The sequence below is a fragment of the Bos taurus genome, chromosome 2 (genome assembly GCF_002263795.3).
Source record: "Bos taurus isolate L1 Dominette 01449 registration number 42190680 breed Hereford chromosome 2, ARS-UCD2.0, whole genome shotgun sequence".
In the NCBI taxonomy this organism is placed as follows: domain Eukaryota; kingdom Metazoa; phylum Chordata; class Mammalia; order Artiodactyla; family Bovidae; genus Bos; species Bos taurus.
The window spans coordinates 11,571,382-11,593,232 of NC_037329.1; the positions used below are offsets into that span (position 1 = coordinate 11,571,382).

At 36.8% G+C, this 21,851-nt stretch overlaps 1 protein-coding gene across 1 annotated transcript in view; it reads right to left on the reverse strand.

The window, feature by feature from the left end:
• Nucleotides 1–692: 692 nt before the first annotated feature.
• Nucleotides 693–21,851, reverse strand: part of ZNF804A (zinc finger protein 804A) — a 347,885-nt gene continuing 326,726 nt past the window's right edge. The window contains exons 3-4 of the mRNA XM_002685247.6: nt 6,101–6,231; nt 693–4,402 (exon numbers count right to left, since the gene is read on the reverse strand). Coding sequence (XP_002685293.2) covers nt 1,162–4,402; nt 6,101–6,231 — 3,372 coding nt within the window. The 3' untranslated portion in view covers nt 693–1,161. The remainder of the gene's footprint in view (nt 4,403–6,100; nt 6,232–21,851) is intronic.

Below are 21,851 nucleotides of genomic sequence, written 5' to 3' on the forward strand. Positions count from 1 at the left end.
TGTGAAGACTTTCTAACTGTTTCTTGGTGATTTGGAAATATGATAGAAACATGTATACTAGAAAGATTTGCAGAAGGAAGAGCTATTTATTTACTCTTTTCCCACTTCAAGATTCTCAGTTAAGAATATGTCCAGGCTGTATTTATACCATTCTTCGCAAGGTGTTATATAATGGTTAGTGGTTAATTAAACTTATTCCTTAATCCATGCCAACATTCTTATATATGTATATTCCCTGCAATAATTAAAAATAAACACAATACATTTGGTAATTTTGACATACAAAAATGTCATAAGAACTTATATTGGTTACTTTCTATGTCTTGTCTACTAGTACTGTTTTATAGTCCCGGGAAGAATACTAAATACTTTGCATATTGTAGTTATTTGCTTCCTCTCCACCAAATACTAACATTACTTTAACAAGAATTTCCATGGCTCATTATTTAGATCAAGTGTTCATGAAATATAGTAAACTCTGAGGATATGCAACAGTATGAAAAACAGAAAAGTAAATAGACTTGTTATACTTTTTCTGAAAGACAGTATTATAGTATAAGTACCGATGGAGTGGCAAAGATGCTTTGCTGAGCCTCTAAGGTTCAGAGATGTCAATAAACAGAGGAAACAATATAAATTCAAAACCTATTGTTACTATACAATCCCCAGTGAAAACCAACTAAAAACAAGGGTTTGATTTACTTAAATATTTAACAAAAATTTATTGCAAGAGATATTTTTCACTGAATTTACAGTTTCAAGGAGCATGGTACAAAACATAATGCCATCAGCTTTGTCTAAACATTAAATAGGTGCAAATACACAAAGATTAAAAAAAGTGACAGGCATACTTTACAACATAAATTACAGTACTATAAATATATTTTATATACATTATACATACTCTTAAGACATCATTTTGATATACAGCATAGATTATATTGATTTTCAAACTATTCAGTGCCTTAATAATATTATATATCAGAAGCTTAAGAATTTATTTGCATCATTACACTTATAGTAAGTGATTTCATATCAATGAAGCCATATTTTAGCTAGTTTATTTCCACCATTTAAATAGGCTATTATCCACTTAATGAGCATTAACACATATGGCAGTAGTTTTCACACGGATATTTTCTTTCCCTCTCATGGTGATGACTAGAACAGGGGCTGCAGTGGGATGACGGTAGGGTGCGGGGAGAGCAGCGAAGGGAAGAGGGCATGGGGCAAAGGTGGGAAAGCCAGATGGCTAGGATGAAGGACGGAAGCTGGGATGATTGGCACCTGAGGAGGAGCAACAAAAGTTGGCTGACTCCCAGGACAAAGCCTCGGCCCTACTGGTCCTACTGAGATCTGAGGTAATGATGTTCTGGTGAGAGCTGGGACGTGGGACAGAAACTGTTGGTGAGGTTGCAGCACTTTAAAGGTTCCTGCCGCTGCCGCTGCCGCTGCGGCTGCTGCCGCTGCCGCATGCTGTTGTAAAACAGTGTGGTGGATAGTGGTGACGGAGGTAGAACGCAGGGGCTGCTGCAAAGGCAAAGGCTGCAGAGGTGTGCTGGGGGGCGCGAGGGCGGCTGGGGGAAAAGTGAACTTGACCTTGTTGGCCAGCATGTTTGGCGGTAGGATGTGCTGGTATACTTCACATGGTAGGTTTTTGAACTTGTCATGGTTTTCTATCGGAATCAATAATGCCTGTTCTGGTAAAGCTAATGGAGCCAGGATCTGCTCTGTTGTTACAAAGGTATGGCCACTGACATGTGCTTCTTTGAATGGCAATGGTGGTTGTGCATTAAGGATTCCTGAATTAAAACACAGCCACTCCGTTGATGCCTCATTCATCTTGCCTTGTGGAAGGGCTTCAGCCAGTTCATAATGACAAAGGAACGATTTAGGTTGTGACTGTCTAAAGTTCCTTTCACTATTAGGCACCTTGAAAGGAATTTGCTTTTCATTGACATTTGTATCCTCACTTCTTTCTTTGTGTTCAAGCGAGGTACTGTCTATTTCTCCTTTTGCTGGGGCACTAACTGTATAGGCTGATGTGGTGGGTTCACTGGAAATCTCTGACGGTTCACCAGAAGTGGTCTCCATTACAACCTGCTGAGTTTCATCATTGGCTTCAGAAGGAAGAGGGCTGCTGGTGGGCACAGCCAGTTTATTTTCTACTTGGTCTAGTTGTTCTGAGTTCCTTTTGACATCTGCAGTTTCCTGTGGTTTTACTTCCTCTTTTCCCTCTTCACTTACTATTTTATCCTGGTGATGTAAGGAAGAATTGCCTTTCTTGGGATAATCTGTTTTCTCTTTGAGTTCCAAAGCTTCAAAACCCATGTGGAATCTATTTCTTTTTCTCCTCTGTTTCCTCTTAGGTTTGCAAGGAGCAGAAGCACGACGTGATGTCAAGAATTCTTCTGGTAGATAATTCTGTCGATTTAAACTTTCGTCTGAAGAATAAGAATATGAATGTTGTCTACGCTTTCGATGGCATCTTTCTGATTCATTAATGAGAGAATTATAACCTCTTTTAACAGCCTGGCTCTGACTCATGCATTTCATTTCATTCTGAAGAACTAGGCATCTGTGATCATGACCACAGCTGGACATTTTAGCTTTCCAACTACAGTATGTTCTGGAGTATGTTAAATTATGTTTTGCAGAATGTATCATTGTTGAATTGGATTGTCCATTTAAGACAACTGAGCTGTTTTTACAGTAGTTTTTAGAACTGATAAAAGTATTATTATTGTATTCAGTGTTCCAGGTTTTACACGTTTCTTCATTTTCACTTAAGTATATGGATGTAGATTTGGGCCTTTTATCAGGTAATTGCTGTGAGTCCAATAGTTGCTCTGCAGCTAAATACTGTTTTTCTGAAATTATTTCCAGTAGATTTTTCCTAGTTGTATCAGTGTAACTATTTTCTGTTTCCATTTTGAAGCGTGTTTCTGATTCTTTGGTTTTCTCTCCATAATTATGGTGACATAACTTTCTTTTTTTCTTTCGTCTACTTTTATGGAACCAACGTTCATGAGTATTTTTCAATCTTATTTTGTTGTATTTCCCATCTATAGCATCTGGCTTTATCTGATTTTTAGTAAAAGTATATTTTTTTGTTTTTCTGATCCTACAGGAAATATTTTTACACCTCTGACCCATAGTCTCGTTTTTTCCAGAATCACAGCTATTAGAGACAGTATCATCAGTCAAATGAGAAGTGACTTGGGTATGTCCACTTCTGCTACCTCCAATTTCATAATCAGTGAGTCCTGCCATAGACGTATCCTTGCAATCCAAAACTGGGTTCTTGTAAATTTCTTCTCCCTTCTGCTGAGAAGAAAGATCACTTAAAGGCAGCTTATTTTTATCTAGCTTGTTGTTTAACTTAGTGGACTTGAAGTCAAAACAGAGAGGATTACAGCTATAGGAAATTGATGGTTGAGTGGTGGTGTATGTCAGCATTTCTGATGGCCACTGAAGAACTGTGGATCCATCTTTGTTAAGTACGGGTATAAATGGCTCACATGGTCTTTTATATAAATCTTCTTTTGTGTGTAAGGTTATATTATCCTCTTCAGAATTTACAGGGGTCAACACGTCCAGACCGTGATTTTTATTTTCAACTTCAATCATGGATGTCACATTGCCCTTAACAGTTTCCTTGGTGGTAGTCTGCAAAGACATGTTGTCATCAGCCATATCAAGAACTATGGATTTATTTCCTAGCAATTCAGAAGTGTTACCATTTATAGGTGTGTCTTCATTAATAAGAATATCTTCTGGTGAAATCTGATCTGCTGAAGGGACTGAAATTTGACAATTATCTGCATCAGATGATGAAGGGAGCTGAAACTGACAAAATGGAGGTAATAATAATGGATCTTTTTCACTAGAAACTTTTTTCATCTCTTGAGTTTGAGTAGTTTCTTTGTCAGTGCACATTCCCTCTGGTGGATGAAAAGAGTTTGCTTTCTCCACGGAATTCAAAAGCACATCTGTTGGTGAAGATAGTTGAAGATGACAAGCACCCGGGACAAATCTACTTTTTCTGCTAAATCCTTTTTCTGCAGAGGCATCATCATTGTATTCAGAGAAGGCTGCAGCTGAGGACTCCAGTTTCACGGATGCTTTCTTTGGAAATGCAAAAGAAAAGCCAATTTTGTGTCTGTGAATCCCCTGGGCTTGATCTTCAAGTTGGTTATTTTTGGCCATATAACTCTTTGTACTTTCTGGATCTGCAGCAAGAGTGGTAACATCTTTAGCCTTCTCTTGACTATGAATCAAAGTGCATTTAAAATCTTCCTGGTTATTAACTGAATCCACAACAGCTCTTTGGGAAATTTCATTACAATTTTCTCTCACAGTAACAGTCGTTGACTTGAACATAGGACCGCTTCCAGGAGCGCTACAGAAAGAAACAAAAATATGTTTTCAGATAAGACACTTTTGAGGAAAAACAAGCATTTACATCTTAGAAATGTCATCATAAGATTTCTTTCAAGTTCGTAAATCTTTGTAAGATAATTACATTCATGTAGTGCAATTGACTTCCATAGTATCGCAATTTAATTTAGTTATTGGATATCATTTGGGATCACTTGGAGATGACCTCTTGAAGTTACTTTTACAGCTATTAACAGCAATGGTCAAAGATTTTCAGCCAGTGTTTCCAAAATAAAAATGTTTCTTTACCTCCATCAGTGACACTTTGGGATACAGAATTCTCTTAAAAAATACTTTTAATTCACAAATACTTAACTCCACATATTCTCTATATGGAGAATATGAAGGAAGTTAAAAGAAAAACTCTCAGTCATGATGTAAACAGGACTGGGAATTCAGTCCAACAATTCAACCAATGCTCATTGATTGTCTATCAAGACTCTGTGATATGCTCAATGAGAGCTTTAAGTCTTTTGGAATTGCCATTCTTAATATTTAAAAATTATCCTGAAGTTATCCATTATACCATTATATAGAATAAATATAGGTTGTGGTTTCCATTTATTTGGCATCACAGGATACCATAAATAGTGAGTTTTTATAAAAAAGAACTATACTGTCCAGCACACAAACAAAGAACTAACTAAATATCATCTTTGCCCCAAAAGAATCACGCTGTGCAGAGTTTCCCCTGCTTTTCTAAGATGTTAGTTTCTGAGAGGTAATAAATGGTCTCAAATGTTTTAATCAAATTATTTCTTTAAACTATGATACAATGTACTGGTTCACTGTCTTGTATGACAGTAAGAAACACTACTAATTCTTAATTTGCATCTCATTAGAGGCACCAAATTATTGGGAAAAACTGTGTGTGTATGTAAGGTGAAATATGTACTATATGCTAAGAAAAGTAACTTAGATAAGAAGTTTTGCTTCTTCTGTACATGTCTTATTATCAAGTCTATTTCCCTTAAAATATTATACTTTACATTTGCAAAGGCTACTTATAGGGCATTAAATTACAGAGGTACTATAATAGTCTGAAATGTAAACTTGCACTTGTATAATTTTTCATTTTTTACTGCACAGAATAAAAATACCTGGTTGGTATAATTGAATAGCAGTTTCGTTTGGTTTTAACAGTTCACTATAGGATTCCAGATATATTTACACTTTATTTTGACTTTAAAAATCTGACATCTCAAACAATGTTTTGATATGTCAGTATTCCCTAACACTATTTCTTTTTCTCCTTCCATATGTATTCTTAAAGATCATTTCAAATAAAAGTTCTCCAAATTTTCAATTAAAAAATAACTTCTACTTATAACAAGGGCTATGAGATGGTGTTTACATCGCTTCTTCAATCAAATGTTTTGAATTTCAATAAGAAATAGAATGGCTTTCTATTAACACAACTTGATTAATAATGTAAAATTAATTTTTAGAAAGGAAAATTGCAGCAATTTGGTTTTTTATTGAAATGTGCATTAAAAAGGTGTTTGCCTAAATCTCAAATTCAATTTACTGTTCACAGGCCACAGAAAGTTATGAAAATGTGATTGTCTTAATCTGGGTACAGAAATAAATAGATTTGTGCCCTTTATTCATTTCCTTTATTTGTGATCATGTTTTAAGAAAACAGTCACTGCACACTCACCATACGGTTTCCTTTCTTAGCTCGGCCAGCTTGTGCAGGCGTTGGAGTGCCTTTTCCTGTTTTCTTTCATCTTTCCTGGATTTAGATGCTACATTTCGAGCAAATTCCCTTTGTTTCAGTTCTTTGAGCCTCTATTAAAAAATATGAAAATGATTAATAGCATTTGAGTCTATAGTAATGTCAAAGTCATTATTATTGTTATTGAAATTTTCTAATGCATCATCTTTGATCTCATCTAAGGAAAGTACAGCATTTGTGACAATCTACTTCTAACAAAATATGTTCTTGCACTTTTGGCTTGTAAAAAGAGTGCCAAAACACATCATTACATGGTATTAAAATGTATACCTATGCCTTAATAAACTGGAAATTTGATCTTTGCCTACTGATTGTTGCCTGCCAAGGTTCTCTGCCTAATTCATACATGTCTTGTGCGTGTATGTGTGCTAAGTCACTTCAGTCGTGTCCAACTCTGTGCCACCCTGTGAATTGTAGTCCCCCAGGTTCCTCTTTTCATGGTCTTCTCCAAGCAAGAATACTGGAGTGGGTTGCCATGCCTTCCTTCAGGGGATCTTCTCAACTCAGGGACTGAACCTTTATCTCTTACGACTCCTGCTTTGGCAGGCAAGTTCTTTACCACTAGCACCATCTGGGAAACTGTTGGAGTCTTAAAAAAACAAACTAATTTTTAAAACAAATCCAATTAGCTTGTGTATTTTAGTTGTGTGTAATAAATTCCATCATTTTAAAATTTGTATTAAGGTACAGTTGCTTTACAATATCGTGTCACTTTCTACTGTACAGGAAAATTAATCAGCCATTTGTATACATATATCCCTTCTTTTTTGGATTTCCTTCCTATTTAGGTCACCAAAGAGCAGTAAGTAGTTTCTTGTGCTATACGAAATGTTCTCTTTAGTAATCATTTTATACATAGCAATGTATATATGTCAATTCCAATCTCCCAATTCATCCCACCCCTCCTTCCTTTCTTGGCATCTTACATTTGTTCTCTATGTCTGTATCTCTATTTCTGCTGATATGCTCTACATTAGAAAGGTATCTGATCTTTTTCATATTTTCTAAGAAGAGTAAATGTCTTACATGAATCTACAAGGCAAATTCCCACTAAAAATGTGATTTAAAATAATCCCATCCCTCAAATATCAGGCATATTTCTCAAATAATTCAAGATCTAGGAAGAAAATTAGCAGTATTATTGTGAAAATTCTTGTTACATTGAGCATATGTTTCATCCTTATTAAAGGAGCTGAGGTTTGAGATTGAAGGACAGAAAAATAACATGTCAAGTTGAATAGAACTGATAAATAGCCATGTATGTGGCATGATTTAAGAGATACCAAAGCGGTCCCATGCCCCAGATATTTTCACTATAGTCTTTCACAGAAACAGTATACAGCCATTAAAAACTTTAAAAAAAGATTTTAAAGTACTATATTTTCCTGTGGAATTCATGTCATGCCATCATGACATATCAGAGTCTTAAAATAGGAATCTAAGAGAATAAAGCATATACTAATCACATTTCCATGAAGTGATTGAACAAAAACTTTTGAGATAATTTGCATTGACATATTTGTGAAGGAGATTATTTAGAGCTGAATTTAAATAAAATAAAGACCATGTCATAAATGTCTAACTTGTGTTGCTGCTGCTGCTAAGTCTCTTCAGTCATGACTGACTCTGTGCGACCCCATAGACGGCAGCCCACCAGGCTCCACCGTCCCTGGGGTTCTCCAGCCAAGAACACTGGAGTGGGTTGCCATTTCTTTCTCCAATGCGTGAAAAGTGAAAGTGAAAGTGAAGTTGCTCAGTCGTGTCCGACTCCTAGCGACCCCATGGATTGCAGCCTACCAGGCTCCTCCGTCCATGGGATTTTCCAGGCAAGAGTACTGGAGTGGGTTGCCATTCATAAAAATAAAATTTTGATATATTATCGCATTGATATAACAAAAGTGGCTGCAATTTTATAACACATATTCAACCATTTATTGTTTTTGAAAATATGTAGAATTAGAGTATAATAGGGCAAGATGGTTTTGGTTATCTCTGTCTCCTAAAATCTTGAGGTCATATCAAAATTCATTCAACAACTTATTGATCACCAGCATGGTTACTCTGTAAAATGTCTAGGATATTTTTAAAAAGGTAAAAGATGTGTTTTTACCTTTATCTAGTGTGTTAGTGTGTGTGTGTGTTTCTGTGACTGTATGTGTGGACAAGTGAGTGTATATTTATATACATTTCACAAAAATAGGGAGACAAGGCACACAGTAAAAGATAATGGCAATCAGTGGTTGAGGAAATCTTTTTGTGACCTATGAGGACAGTACAGGGGTGCACCCAAAACCCCTAGGTAGGCTCCTGAGAAAAGCCACATCTGATCTAGGTTTTAATGGATGTAAAAACATGAAGAAGAAGGGTTGAATGTTGGAAGTGGGAGGATATTTCAGGAGAAATAAAAGTTTTGTAAAACATAGAAATAAGAGCATGCAGATTCTGAAAAAATGCATGATTTAATGAAGCATGGCTACAGCAGAGTGTATGTGTGGAAGTAGCAAGACTTAATGAATTATAAGGTCCAACCATTTCCTGGGGGACCCTGTCTAACATATGACTTAATGTAACTGTAGAAAACATTAAGGGGAGTTTAAACAATTCAATGTCACAATACCATTTTCTTTTTATTTTGTTTTTCCATGATACAATTTTCATTTTATTAAGATTCTTTTGGCATCGGTATGCATGAAATTTTGCCATGTAGTAAAATTAAAGACAAAGTGACCAATAAATAGAATTTTACAATGAACCAGCTAAAAACATTAAAAACCTTTTCTAAAGGAATTGCAGTGGAGAGAAAAAGTAGAATTAGTGATTTATTAGGTGTGCATAATTGAATGACCTAAAGGATATGCATTACCTTTACTGAGAAATAACATCTGCCATTTTAACAAACAGACAGTCAATCCAGAGAGGGTTTGGGTTAGGAGGAGGATGCTAAGAGAGAATTTGAAGATAAATTCTCTAAAATAAACATTTTAAAATCAAAGTGCCAAGTGAAATAAAGCAAGAATGCTGCAATATCAATGAAAGAACTAACAACTAACATTCAAAGTTTTTAAGAAGTTCTATTTATATATAGCAATATTTTAACAATCAGACATAATTTTTCCTACTAGATCCTTCAGGAAGCTGATACAATTAAAAAAAATAGATGACTATTTTAAATAAAATTTTTAGAATAAATGTTAATTTCTGATATATATGTTGTATATATATATATATATATGCAAGTTAAATGTACAATGCTTCTAACAAAAAGCAAAGCTTTTCTAAAGCAAGTATATGAAATTGCTAGGAATCCACTGTTTACAGCTTCAAATTAACCATTATGATCTTACTTAATCCATTTCTACTGATATAATAGTTAAATATCAAGGAGTCTGTCAATTTTCAAATGCCAAAACAGTTGTGGTATAGCTGTGAAATAACTGAGTGATTGACATGGCAGAATCAACTCCTAAATGATGATTTAGAGAAGAATGCAGATGTTGTTTTTGTCTTGCAGAGGTTGTCAGTTCAGTTCAGTCACTCAGTCATGTTAGAATCTTTGCAACCCCATGGACTGCAGCATGCCAGGCCTCCCTGTCCATCACCAACTCCTGGAACCTACTCAAACTCATGTACCTGCGTCAGTGATGCCATCCAACCATCTCATCCTCTGTTGTCCCCTTCTCCTCCTGCCTTCAATCTTTCCCAGCATCAGGTTCTTTTCAAATGAGTCAGTTCTTCACATCAGGTGGCCAAAATATTGGAGTTTCAGCATCAGCATCAGTCTTTCCAATGAATACTCAGGACTGATTTCCTTTAGGATGGACTGGTTGGGTCCACCAAATTACATTCAAGTAATGTATTGAATCTATTGATCTCAATCTCCCTCTATATACATAAAACTTTTCTTATCTCGGTGATAGACTTCCTAATATCAAGGTAAATAAACTTGACTAATATTTAGGGACTACTTAGTTGTAGAGGTTATATATGCTGTGTGCACTCAGTCACGTCCGACTCTTTCTGACCTTATGGACTGTAGCCTGCCAGGTTCCTCTGTCCACAGAATTCTCTGGGAAAGAATACTAGGAGTGGGTTGCCGTTTCCTTCTGCAGGGGATCTTCATGACCAGAGATGAAATTGGAGTCTCTTTCATCTCCTGCATTGGCAGACAGATTATTTCACCACTGAGCCACCTGGGAAACTGCAGAGGTTATAGGTCTGGCCAAATACTTTGGTCAGTTTTAGGATAGAATTTATCAGTCTTTATATCCTTTCTTGCATTTTTCTGCAGCGAAATAAAGTCCTACATAATATTTTAGAACTATAAGAGTAATTTTGAAAGGTAAAAAAATAGAAACCAAGTGAATTCTTCTGAGAATGCCAAATGGAAAGAAAACTTAAGTTCCACACAAAGGAATATACAAGATTATACCAGTGAGGCTTATGGAAATATCAATGTTATTTCAAAAGCTTCCTCAATTTATTGAGAATCACTCTTAAAAAATTCTTGGTGATAAATGTCAAGACAGGTATGACAGTCAGCAAGAATTAGAAAATTAAAAGTATGTTAAAAGGAACTTGTGGGTGGATGTGGTCTGTCTACTGCATTGTAAAACAAATTGTAATATATGCTCACATATACTTCAACATATACTTTGAAAATATGCACTAAAGAAAGAAAAAGCAGAAATCAATATTCTTTGGTTATGATACCATCTCAGAGGGTCTATTCTACTTTCCCACTGATTTACTTCTCTTAGTCTATAGAGAAACAGAATGTCACAAGGGCAACACAAGGTCATTAATCCTCAGATATGGTCTCAGGAGAACCCATGGAATTGGATGGTTGGTAAAGTTATAACGATACTGGCCTCAAGTTAGTGATGGTGTTTAGAGAGTGGCAAAGGTTTAATCAATGTGAGAAATAGAGAAAAAGCAAGAGAGAGAAAAATAGCACTTAAAAGACTCAGCAGTTTCTGTGCAAACATTTAGATAAATTACATTGTTTTACAATTGCAAACCAAACTTTCATGAACATTCTTATATGTATATTGTGTACACCTGTCTAATTACACCCAAAGGACAGGTTCCTACAAGAAACACTAAAATAAAAGATCAAAATGCACTTTTTGAGATTTTCCAAACTGCTGTACACGGCCTTATACCGTCATTGTACTGTTCCCAACAGCGTATGAGAATATATACCTTATCCAATACTGGGCAGCATCCCTCTAAATTTGTTTAGTTTAGAGAGATGACAGACAAAAAGTGATATATTATATATATTATGATATACTTATTGGCAGTCAATAAGTGATATATGATTTAATGTTTTGCTATGATTCATTTACTTACTAGGAAGTGGAAATATTTTTACATACATAACAGCCACCTGTATCTCTTCATTTAAAATTAATACTGTTCCTTAAAATTTATTACACAGTATTATATACATTACTTTGAAAATAAGCATGAAAGCAAACAGAGCTAGCCTTATTATCCATATTTAGAGATGACAAAACGAAAGTTGAGCAAATTTTAAACTTGTTCACAGATGTGTGCGAGTGGTAGAACCGGACTGGAATCAGGATTTCCGGGAACATTTCATGTGATTTATCTCCTATGTTTACTCTGCAATATGTTATTCAAGATGCCTAACTCTTTAGGTCAGGTTCATTGGGATGTACTGCAAATATTCATTTATCTTTCAGCAAATACTTCTTGAATGCCCAATACCTGTCAGCTGTTATTCTAAGCACTGTTGATATATCTGTGACAACGGAGGATAAAAGCTCTGTTCGTTGCATGAATTTTTTGTCACAGTTGAGAGAAACGTACATTAAAACTTATAAATAAGTCAGTTGTATAGTACAGTAGATAATGAAAAGTGCTATGGATGAAATGAATTTAAGCTGAGGGTGTAGGAAGTAAGGGCTTCCCAGGTGGCTCAGATGGTAAAAAATCAGCCTGCAATGTGGGAGACCTGCATTCGATCCCTGGGTTGGGAAGATCCCCTAGAGGAGGGCATGGCAACCCACTCTAGTATTCTTGCCTGGAGAATCCCCATGGACAGAAGAGCCTGGCAGGCTACAGTCCACGGGGCCACAATTTCAAATAGAGTGATTAGGGAAGGTTTTTTTTTATTAGGCTTATTCTTTATTTCTGTTTTAAAAATCACCACAAATTTAACAGCTATAAACAGCATGCGTTATTATCTCCATATTTCTGTAGATGAATATGCCTCTTCTGTGCTCAATGAAGTTGTTGATCAAGATTTTTTCTCATTTGGAGACTTGTGTTGGAAAAAAATCATCTCACAACCTCCCTAAGGTTGTTGGTAGAGTTAATTTCCTTGTGTTTGTGGGACTGAGAACCCCAGCTTCATACTGGCTATAAGCCAGGGCTACTCTGGTTAACACTGCCCACTCTGCTGGTAACAGAAATCAACACTGAGTCCCCAAGATGGCATTGTTCCCTGGAGTGATCAGCCATTAGCTGGTGGTAGGTTAATTACGCTGGGCAGCAACCTTCCAAAAAAAAAAAAAAGAGGAAGTAGTTTTGCTCTTCCTGCAATAGGCATTTACTCTGGATATGAACTTACCTTCCCTGTTAACACTTCTGTCAAAGCTACAGTCTATGTGGACTTCTTTTGTTGTCCAGTGGTTAAGAATCTGCCTTATAATGCAGAGATGCAGGTTTAATCCCTGGCTGGGGAACTAAGATCCTACATGCTGCAGAGCAAATAAGCCTGTGTATCACAACTAGAGAGTCTGTGAGCTGAAAGGAAAAGATGCCACATGATGCAATGAAGATCCCGTGTGCCTCAACTAGGACCCAATGCAGTCAAATAAACAAATAAAATTAAAAACAACAGCAACTGCAAACTATGGGCCTACAGAATGCCATTTCCATCATTATGGTACTCCACGTTTATGATCATTGCTCTCACTAAGAAACTCTCTTCACAGCAAAGAAAGAAAAAGTGTGGAAGTGGGCCCATGCTCATAGAATTCAGTGGTCTTATCATGTTCCCCACTGTTTTGAAGTAGCTTGTTTGAAAGAAGGGAGGAATGACCTTTAGAAGGCTCAGTTATATCTAGAGTTAAATTGCTAGGTGTCGATACCTAGCAGGGCTGGAGCAATGTTATCCAAGAGGCTGTATGTCCTCTGAATTAGTGTCCAATATATAGTGTTAGTTTTCTCATAACCAGGACTGAAGGATTCAAAAGCAAGGGGTAGAAACTGAGATGGCATCACTCACTACTATCCCTAGTGGTTCACTAGCAAAATCTTTGATTTCTGTACCCACAAACTTACGCTTTTGTGTCCTAGAAGTCTTAGTTCCAAATCGGAGGATAATTCCACCCAGGAGATACATCGATTATTCCACTGAACTGGGAATTAAATTTTTTACTTTGCTGCTTTGGGCTTTTTATACTGAATCAACCTGCAAAGAAGGGTGGCACTGTGCTGGGTGAGATGACTGATCCTGATCACCAAGGAGACAATGAACTACTAGCCACAATAGTGGTGAGGAAAGTTATCTGGAATACAGGAGCTCCCTTTTGGTGTCCCAGAGTTATCATGCCCTGTGATTAAAGAAGGTCAATGGGAAACTACAACAACTCAATTCAGACAGTACTAGTAATGGTCCAATCCCCTCGGGAATGAAGGTTTGAGTCATTCCATCATGCAAAATACCATGATCAGCTAAGATGCTTGTTGAGAGCAAAGGGAATGAGTAGTGGAATAAAGCAGTTATAAATATCAACTATGATCACATGACTAGCTATATTAATTAATGTAATTGTCATGGGTATTTCTTCCTCATTTAGTTATGAAATACATATACATTTTCTTTCTTCATTTATTCTGTTACCATATAAGATATATTGAATTTATATCATAGTATATAACTAACAGGATTGCAAGAAGAGCTAACACTACCAAAGAATTTTAATCCTCTTCTAGGGAGCAAATTAGTGCATTTTCAGTTGCATACAGGATGCATTTATTTTAGGAAGCAAAGTACCTATTTTTGTCTTTGTTTAGACATTAAGTATAATTTAAGGGGAGAAGGAAATGGCAACCCACTCCAGTACTCTTGCCTGGAAAATCCCATGGGTGGAGAAGCATGGTAGGCTACAGTCCATGGGGTCGCAAAGAGTCCGACACAACTAAGCGAAGTCACTTTCACTTTCACTTTCAAGGGGATATCAGGAGTTTGAGCAAGCTCCAGGAGTTGGTCATGGATCGGGAAGCCTGGACTGCTGCAGTCCATGGGGTAGCAAAGTTGGACATGACAGAGCGAGTGAACTGAACTAAAGGAGATATCTGCCAAATTGATGAGGGAAAGACTTAAGATAGTTAACTGTGCTTGTCAATCTGGCTAGGCCATAGAACCCAGATATTTGGTCAAATACCAGACTAGATGTCAGATACCACTGTGAAGAAATTTTTTAGATGAGATTAACATTTAAATCAGTATATTTTAGATATAAATCTCATCTAAGATCATTTTTACATGAGATAAACTTTAAATCAGATAAGTAATAAGATTTATTCCTTAAATCCTAGTAAAGCAGATTACTCTCCATAATGTGGGTGGGCTTCATTCAGCCTGTTGCAGACAGCCTTTAGACTTTAGACTACAACATTAGCTCTTTCTTAGGTTTCCAATCTGGCACATTTTGGACTTGTCAGCTCCCACAATGTGTGAGCCAGTTCTTCAAAAGAAGTGAACAGACTGAGAGAGACTGATAGATAGATATTCTATTAGCTCTATTGACTTCCCTCATAGCTCAAGTGGTAAAGAATCTGCCTGCAATGCAGGAGACCCCGGTTCAATTCCTGGGTCAGGAAGATTCCCTGGAGAAGGAAATGGCAACTCACTCCAGTATTCTTGCCTGGAGAATCCCATGGACAGAGGAGCCTGGCAGGCTACAGTCCATGGGGTCACAAGAGTCAGACGCGACTTAGTGACTAAAGAGAGAGAGATTAGCTCTGTTTCTCTGGCAAACCCTCATTAATACAGGTTTTCACCAAAATGTGGGTATCTAGATACGATATTTGTGGCGAACAATGCAAATTGCCTTCACATTATACCCTACATCCTTGTAATTCATTAATAGAATTCCAATTTGGGGGGAGGGACAGAAGGATATTCAATTAAAATAATAAAAATTTCAACCTCCTTGAAATGTGTGGGTATGTGACACAAACCTCACTAATAGAATTGTAAGCAGATGCCTCTGAGGAGCATGTACCTAAAAAAACAAGTCTCATTAAAATATATATATATGTTTTTTTAACTATGTTTTTCACTTCCTACCCATGTGCAGTTGTGAGTCTTAGATGAGAAACAATGATCTTTTCAGCTGCAAATCTGTCAGCTTGACAGAGAAGGCCTAGATTCTGAAGCTAGCAAAGCAAAAAATAAAAAAGATTCCCCCTCCCCTAAAAGCATAATTGAATTATGTATTATACTAGGATGGATTACCTATGTAGCTTGCAAAAAAAATAAAATCCAACTTTACCTGATTTTACTTTTATTTGCAGCTGAAAGAAATCTTAGCTTTATATATTGACTTACTAGATGTATGACTGGATAATTACTTTCATATTCTTAGAAATTTGTTCCCTCAGATAAAGTTGCTGATGATATCTAAAGTTCATTCTAGTTTTTACATTTCAAGATTGATGTTTTCAATGTCATCTTTTAAGATGGACTTAGTTTTTACCAAATAAAATGTGTATTTAGAACAATAATAATAATTACTTTGTTAAGTGTTTTCTCCACTACAAGTAAATGCATTACTCCTTTAAACTGGTTCAATACTTCTGTTCCTATTTTCATGTACCTTAGTAAGTCAATATATTGCCCAGTATTACTGTTTCCACAGGCTTAAGATTTCCTTTAAATTCCTGAGAGTTGTTTCTATAACGAACTATTTTTAATGGTTTTTGAAAAATCTAAGTATGCTTTCTATCTTATACAGAGTAATACCTTCAAAGAATTACAACTCAATCACCATCTCTATTTCCTGAATCAATTTATCTCTCTTGGAAGACACCATGCACTGGATTCTATTAGAATGTTAGCAAATATATTTCTTCAGGGAGGTTAAGATATTCAAGTGAATGGTATCACACTTCAATGTGTAATTTCCTTCTAGTCATTATCTAATCAATGGTTTTAAGCTGAGTGAACCTGTGGAAGCTTCTTTTTAAAATTTCTTTTCCCATTACTATCATGAATACATATCTTTTGAACTTTTCTCTTGGCAGCTTTAGAGGCATCTAATCTCTTAATGGCATATCAGATCGGAACAATATCTTTCCCCAAGGCCTCTCATTCTTTGGATTCCATTAACTGAAGTTTCTCTTTATGGACAAAAACTCATTCTATTTCTAATATAAAACTCTTTGCAATCTGTATGTGTTATGTCTAAAACTGATTTTTCCAACCATTCAGTTCATTTTCTTAAGTGCTGGAGCAGAAGCGTCTTGCACATTGTAAGTACTCATGAATGCTTGTCAAATTGAATTGGCACAGGATTGCAGTGATTAACTTCTCATACAATAGGAGGCTTTGAAAATTTGTTAGCAAAAATCTCAATAAGATCTTTGGTATACAGACAAAGCAATGGAAACTTGAGTCTAAGAAATATTGACACTTTTATTTTAAAAAATACACAAACAACTTCAGTAGCCAAAAGTATATTTAGAATTATGGTTCAATTTCATAAGGAAACACCATGCATCTACTAAAGAACCTCTTGATGAAAGTGAAAGAGAAGACTGACAAAGTTGGCTTAAAGCTCAACATTCAGAAAACTAAGATCATGGAATATGGTACCATCACTTCATGGCAAATAGATGGGGAAACAGTGGAAACAGTGTCAGACTTTGTTTTTCTGGGCTTCAAAATCACTACAGATGGTGATTGCAGCCATGACATTAAAAGACGCTCACTCCTTGGAAGGAAAGTTATGACCAACCTAGATAGCATATTGAAAAGCAGAGACATTCCTTTGTCAGCAAAGGTCCATTTAGTCAAGGCTATGGTTTTTCCAGTGGTCATGTATGGATGTGAGAGTTGGACTGTGAAGAAAACTGAGCACTGAAGAATTGATGCTTTTGAACTGTGGAGAAGACTCTTGAGAATCCCTTGGACTGCAAGAAGATCCAACCAGTCCATCAGAAGGAAATCAGCCCTGGGTGTTCATTGGTAGGATTGATGTTGAAGCTGAAATCCCAATAGTTTGGCCACTTGATGCGAAGAACTGACTCATTGGAAAAGACCCTGATGCTGGGAAAGATTGAGAGCAGGAGGAGAAGGGGATGATAGAGGATGAGATTGTTGGATGTCATCACTAACTCAATGATCATGGGTTTGGGTGAACTCCGGGAGTTGGTGATGGACAGGGAGGCCTCACGTACTGTAGTTCATGGGATCACAAAGAGTCGGACATGACTGAGCGACTGAACTGAACTGAACCACCAGTAATGCTAAGAGTTTAATATATCCGGAATATTGTTGTATTATAATGCTAGTTTTTAAAATGGCATGCTTATGATTTTACAATATAAAGGTATCTGTAGCTATAGAGGACTTCCTAGGTGGCGCTAGTGGTAAATGCAGGAGATGTAAGAGACACAGGTTTGGTCCCTGGGTCTGAAAGATCCCCTGGAGAAGGATATGGCAACCCACTCCAGTATTCTTGCTTGGAGAATTCCATGGAGAGAGGAATCTGGCAGTCTACAGTCCATGGGGCTGCACAGAGTCAGACACAACTGAAATGACTGAGCACAGCACATCAGTAGCTATAGAAGACTAAAAATGCTAGAATACATAAATGCTAATGAATATTTTTCTTTGTAAGGTAAAATCAGAAGTATTATACTTTTATTTTCCATTATATGCTATTTTGCCATTTTTTTCCTTGTTAGCCTGTTTTACTATGAGGTTTTTTAAATTTCAATTTGAAATATAAATAATAAATATACTTTAAGGCTGAAACAAAAATTATCATTGTATCTTCCTATCATACATTCATCTTTATGTGCTTAGTCATTTAGTTGCATTCAACTCTTTGTGACCCCACGAAATGTAGCCCGCCTGACTCCTCTGTTCATGGAATTTTCCAGGCAAGAATAATGGAGTTGATTGCCATTTCCTTCTATAGGATATCTTCCCAACCCAGGGATTGAAGCTGCAGGTGGTTTCTTTACCACTAGTGCTATTTGGGAACCCCACATTCATGTTGATGGCCCAATAAATGGTGGTGCTAGTGGTAAAGAACCCACCTGCCAATGCAGAAGACATGAGACACAGGTTTGATTCCTGGGTTGGCAGGCTCCCCTGGAAGAGGGCGTGGCAATCCGCTCCAGTAGTCTTGCCTGGAGAATCTCATGACAGATGAGCCTGGCAGGTTATAGTCCATAGGGTCGCAAACAGTCAGACACGACTGAAGTGACTTATCACACAAATAATTAGAGTGTTCCAAATACTTCCAAGATCTTTGAACATTCACAGATAAATCATTATATGTAATACAAAATGATAAAACAAATCTGGTGGAGTTTTACATACATGATCTTTAACATCATGGAATAATTGTGGGTTGGTTAATATTTTAATCTTTTTAGCATATGTATGGTGGGAAAATAATATGTAGGGACTGCTGCTGCTGCTAAGTCACTTCAGTCATGTCCGACTCTGTGTGACCCCATAGATGGCAGCCCAGCAGGCTCCCCTTGTCTCCAGGCAAGAACACGGGCGTGGGTTGCCATGGAAAGTAGGACTCAAAATCTGTGAGAAATACAGTATCACATTATATAGAAATAGATATATACTTTTTCTATTTCTCTCTGTTAATAATATTTATATATATATATATAATTATGAAAGATTTATCATGTATTTATAATAAAAAATGATCAAAGAGTTGGCAAACATCTTCTCAATAGAGTAATTTAACCTTGGTGTAACTTATAGTTGTTTCTTAGGCATATAATAAAGGTGGAATATTGTGTTATTAGACAATTTTGCTTATAACTGGAAATAACTCCTATTTTGAAAACTGCATTTGAGCTGAGAAGAGTGTGAAGGATTTATTAATACTTGGTGGGAAGCCATAACTGGTGACTTCCTTGAGTACAAACCAGGTTTGTCCCTTGCCAGGACCATTGAAATTATACCCACAGAGCCTTTTAGGTATAATCGTTCCAATTTGTGAGATATGCAAACTTCTAAGCCATAGTGGGTTTCACATTCACCCCTGTGATGTCTCTTGGCAATAAAATGGTAACTTGAAATTCCAAGGGATAGAGCCTCCAAATTGTATGGAAATGTAAGGACTTGTGCTGGAGAGAAAACAAAACAAAACAAAACAAAACACCTGGTGTGGGATACTGGCTTATAACTTTCTGCTGCTAAGTCATTTCAGTCGTGTCTGACTCTGTGCGACCCCAAAGACAGCAGCCCACCAGGCTCCCCCGTCCCCAGGATTCTCCAGGCAAGAACACTGGAGTGGGTTGCCATTTCCTTCTCCAGTGCATGAAAGTGAAAAGTGAAAGTGAAGTCGCTCAGTCATGTCCGACTCTTAGCGACCGCATGGACTGCAGCCTACCAGGCTCCTCTGTCCATGGGATTTTCCAGGCAAGAGTACTGGAGTGGGATGCCATTGCCTTCTCCAATATAACTTTCTAAGTGAACCTAATGCTGAATAATCATTCAAAACTTCATATGTGGCAGGATAGGCCTGCCCAGGATAAGCTATGTTCTAGGCACTGAGACCAGAGCTGGGCATTGTGATCTTGCTGACCTGCACCCTGGGGGCTGCTTGAATTCTGCTTCACATCTCAAGAGCATGGGGATCTTGACAGAGGCAGCCAAGAGCCAGAGAACAAACATGAAAGCAATACTTGAGTATCTGGGATGAAATCAGCTTGAGGAGTCTTAAGGTGAGGGATCTATGAGACCCTAATAGATGGCAGATCTCATAGAAATGAACACTGGCCAGTTAGATCACAGGAGAAACATTACAGGAATGCGATGCTGGGATTTTAGAGCTACATGGCTACGTGAAGATTGTTGTTTAGTCACTCAATCCTGTTCAACCTTTTGGTGACTCCATGAACTAGCCCATCAGGCTCTTCTGCCCATGGGATTTCACAGGCAAGAATACTGGAATGAATTGCCATTTCCTCCTCCAGAGGATCTACCCAACCCAATCCAGGGATCAAACCCACGTCTCCTGTGTCTCCTATATTGGCATGCAGATTCTTTACCACTCAGCCACCTGGGAAGCCCCCTACATGAAGATACAAGTTAAAAATCTTTCCAAATGTTTAGAAACTATTATTATGTGATGTCAGCGAAAATGGCAGAGTAAAAGTTCTGGGAAGCTGACCCTATGCAGAAACAAAAAAATAAGTAAAAATTTTCAGAATCAAAATTGTCAAACTCTTTGTCAAAACTCTGGAAAACCGTCAAGGTTCGATAGCAGCCAAGTAACTGGTCAATCAAGAAAAAGATGATTTAAACACAGTAGGAGAGCTTTCTGGCACTTTAATTCACCTTTGTCCTTCCTACCTATCTGCGGGAAAAACAAACTGTCGATCAAAAATACTGTATCTGGCAAAATAATATTTCAGAAATAAAGAGTAAAATCAAGGTATTACCAAGTAATCAAAATCTAAGGGAGTCGCTGCTAATAGACTGGTCTTATAAGATTTTTAAAGCTAAAGGGAGACCCTCAGGCTGAAGTTAAAACACGAAAGAGTAACCTAAAGTCATATGAAAAAATAAAGTGTACTGGTAAAGGTAACTCCATAGGTAAATATAAAAGCCAGTATGACTGTATTTTGCTTTGTAACTACTCTTTTACTTATATGTGTTTTAAAATACAAATCATAATTCAGTAATTATAAATCTATGCATTGTGTATATAATGTAGGAAAATGTAACTTTTAACAATAACTACATGAAGGGTAAGGCACAGAGCTCTATCAGGGCAGAGTTTTGAACACAATCAAAGACACCCAACACACCATTTATAAAAATTAGTTCAAGATGGATCAAAAACTAAATATAAAAGCTAAATCTACACAACTCTGAAGAGAATCATAGGGCTAAATCTTCACAACCATAGTTTTGGCTATGGTTCTTGCATATGACACCAAAAGCAAGATTGGCAAAAGAAAAGCATAGATAAATGGGGATAAATTAAGATTAAGCACTTGTATGCATCAGACAAAGTAAGTGAAAAGATAACCTACAGAATGGGAAAAATACTTGCAAATAAACTAACGGTCAATTATCCAACTGTATATGGAATCTAAAAAATACAGCAAACTAGTGAATATAACAAAAAAGAAGACTCATAGAGAATAAATTAGTAGTTACCAGTGGGAAGCAGGGGAGGGGCAGTATAGGGTGGGAGGGATGGAAGGCACAAACTTTTGGGTGTAAGTAAGATAGGCTCAAAGATAATGAACACATATAGCCAATGTTTTATAATTTTAAAATTTCAACAACCAAATATTTAAAAATGGGGCAAGATGTTTGAACAGACATTTATCTGAGGAAGCTATGAAAATGGCAAACAAGGACAGGAAAGTATGCTTAGCAATGAGATGGCATTTCATAATTATTAGGATGGATACTTTT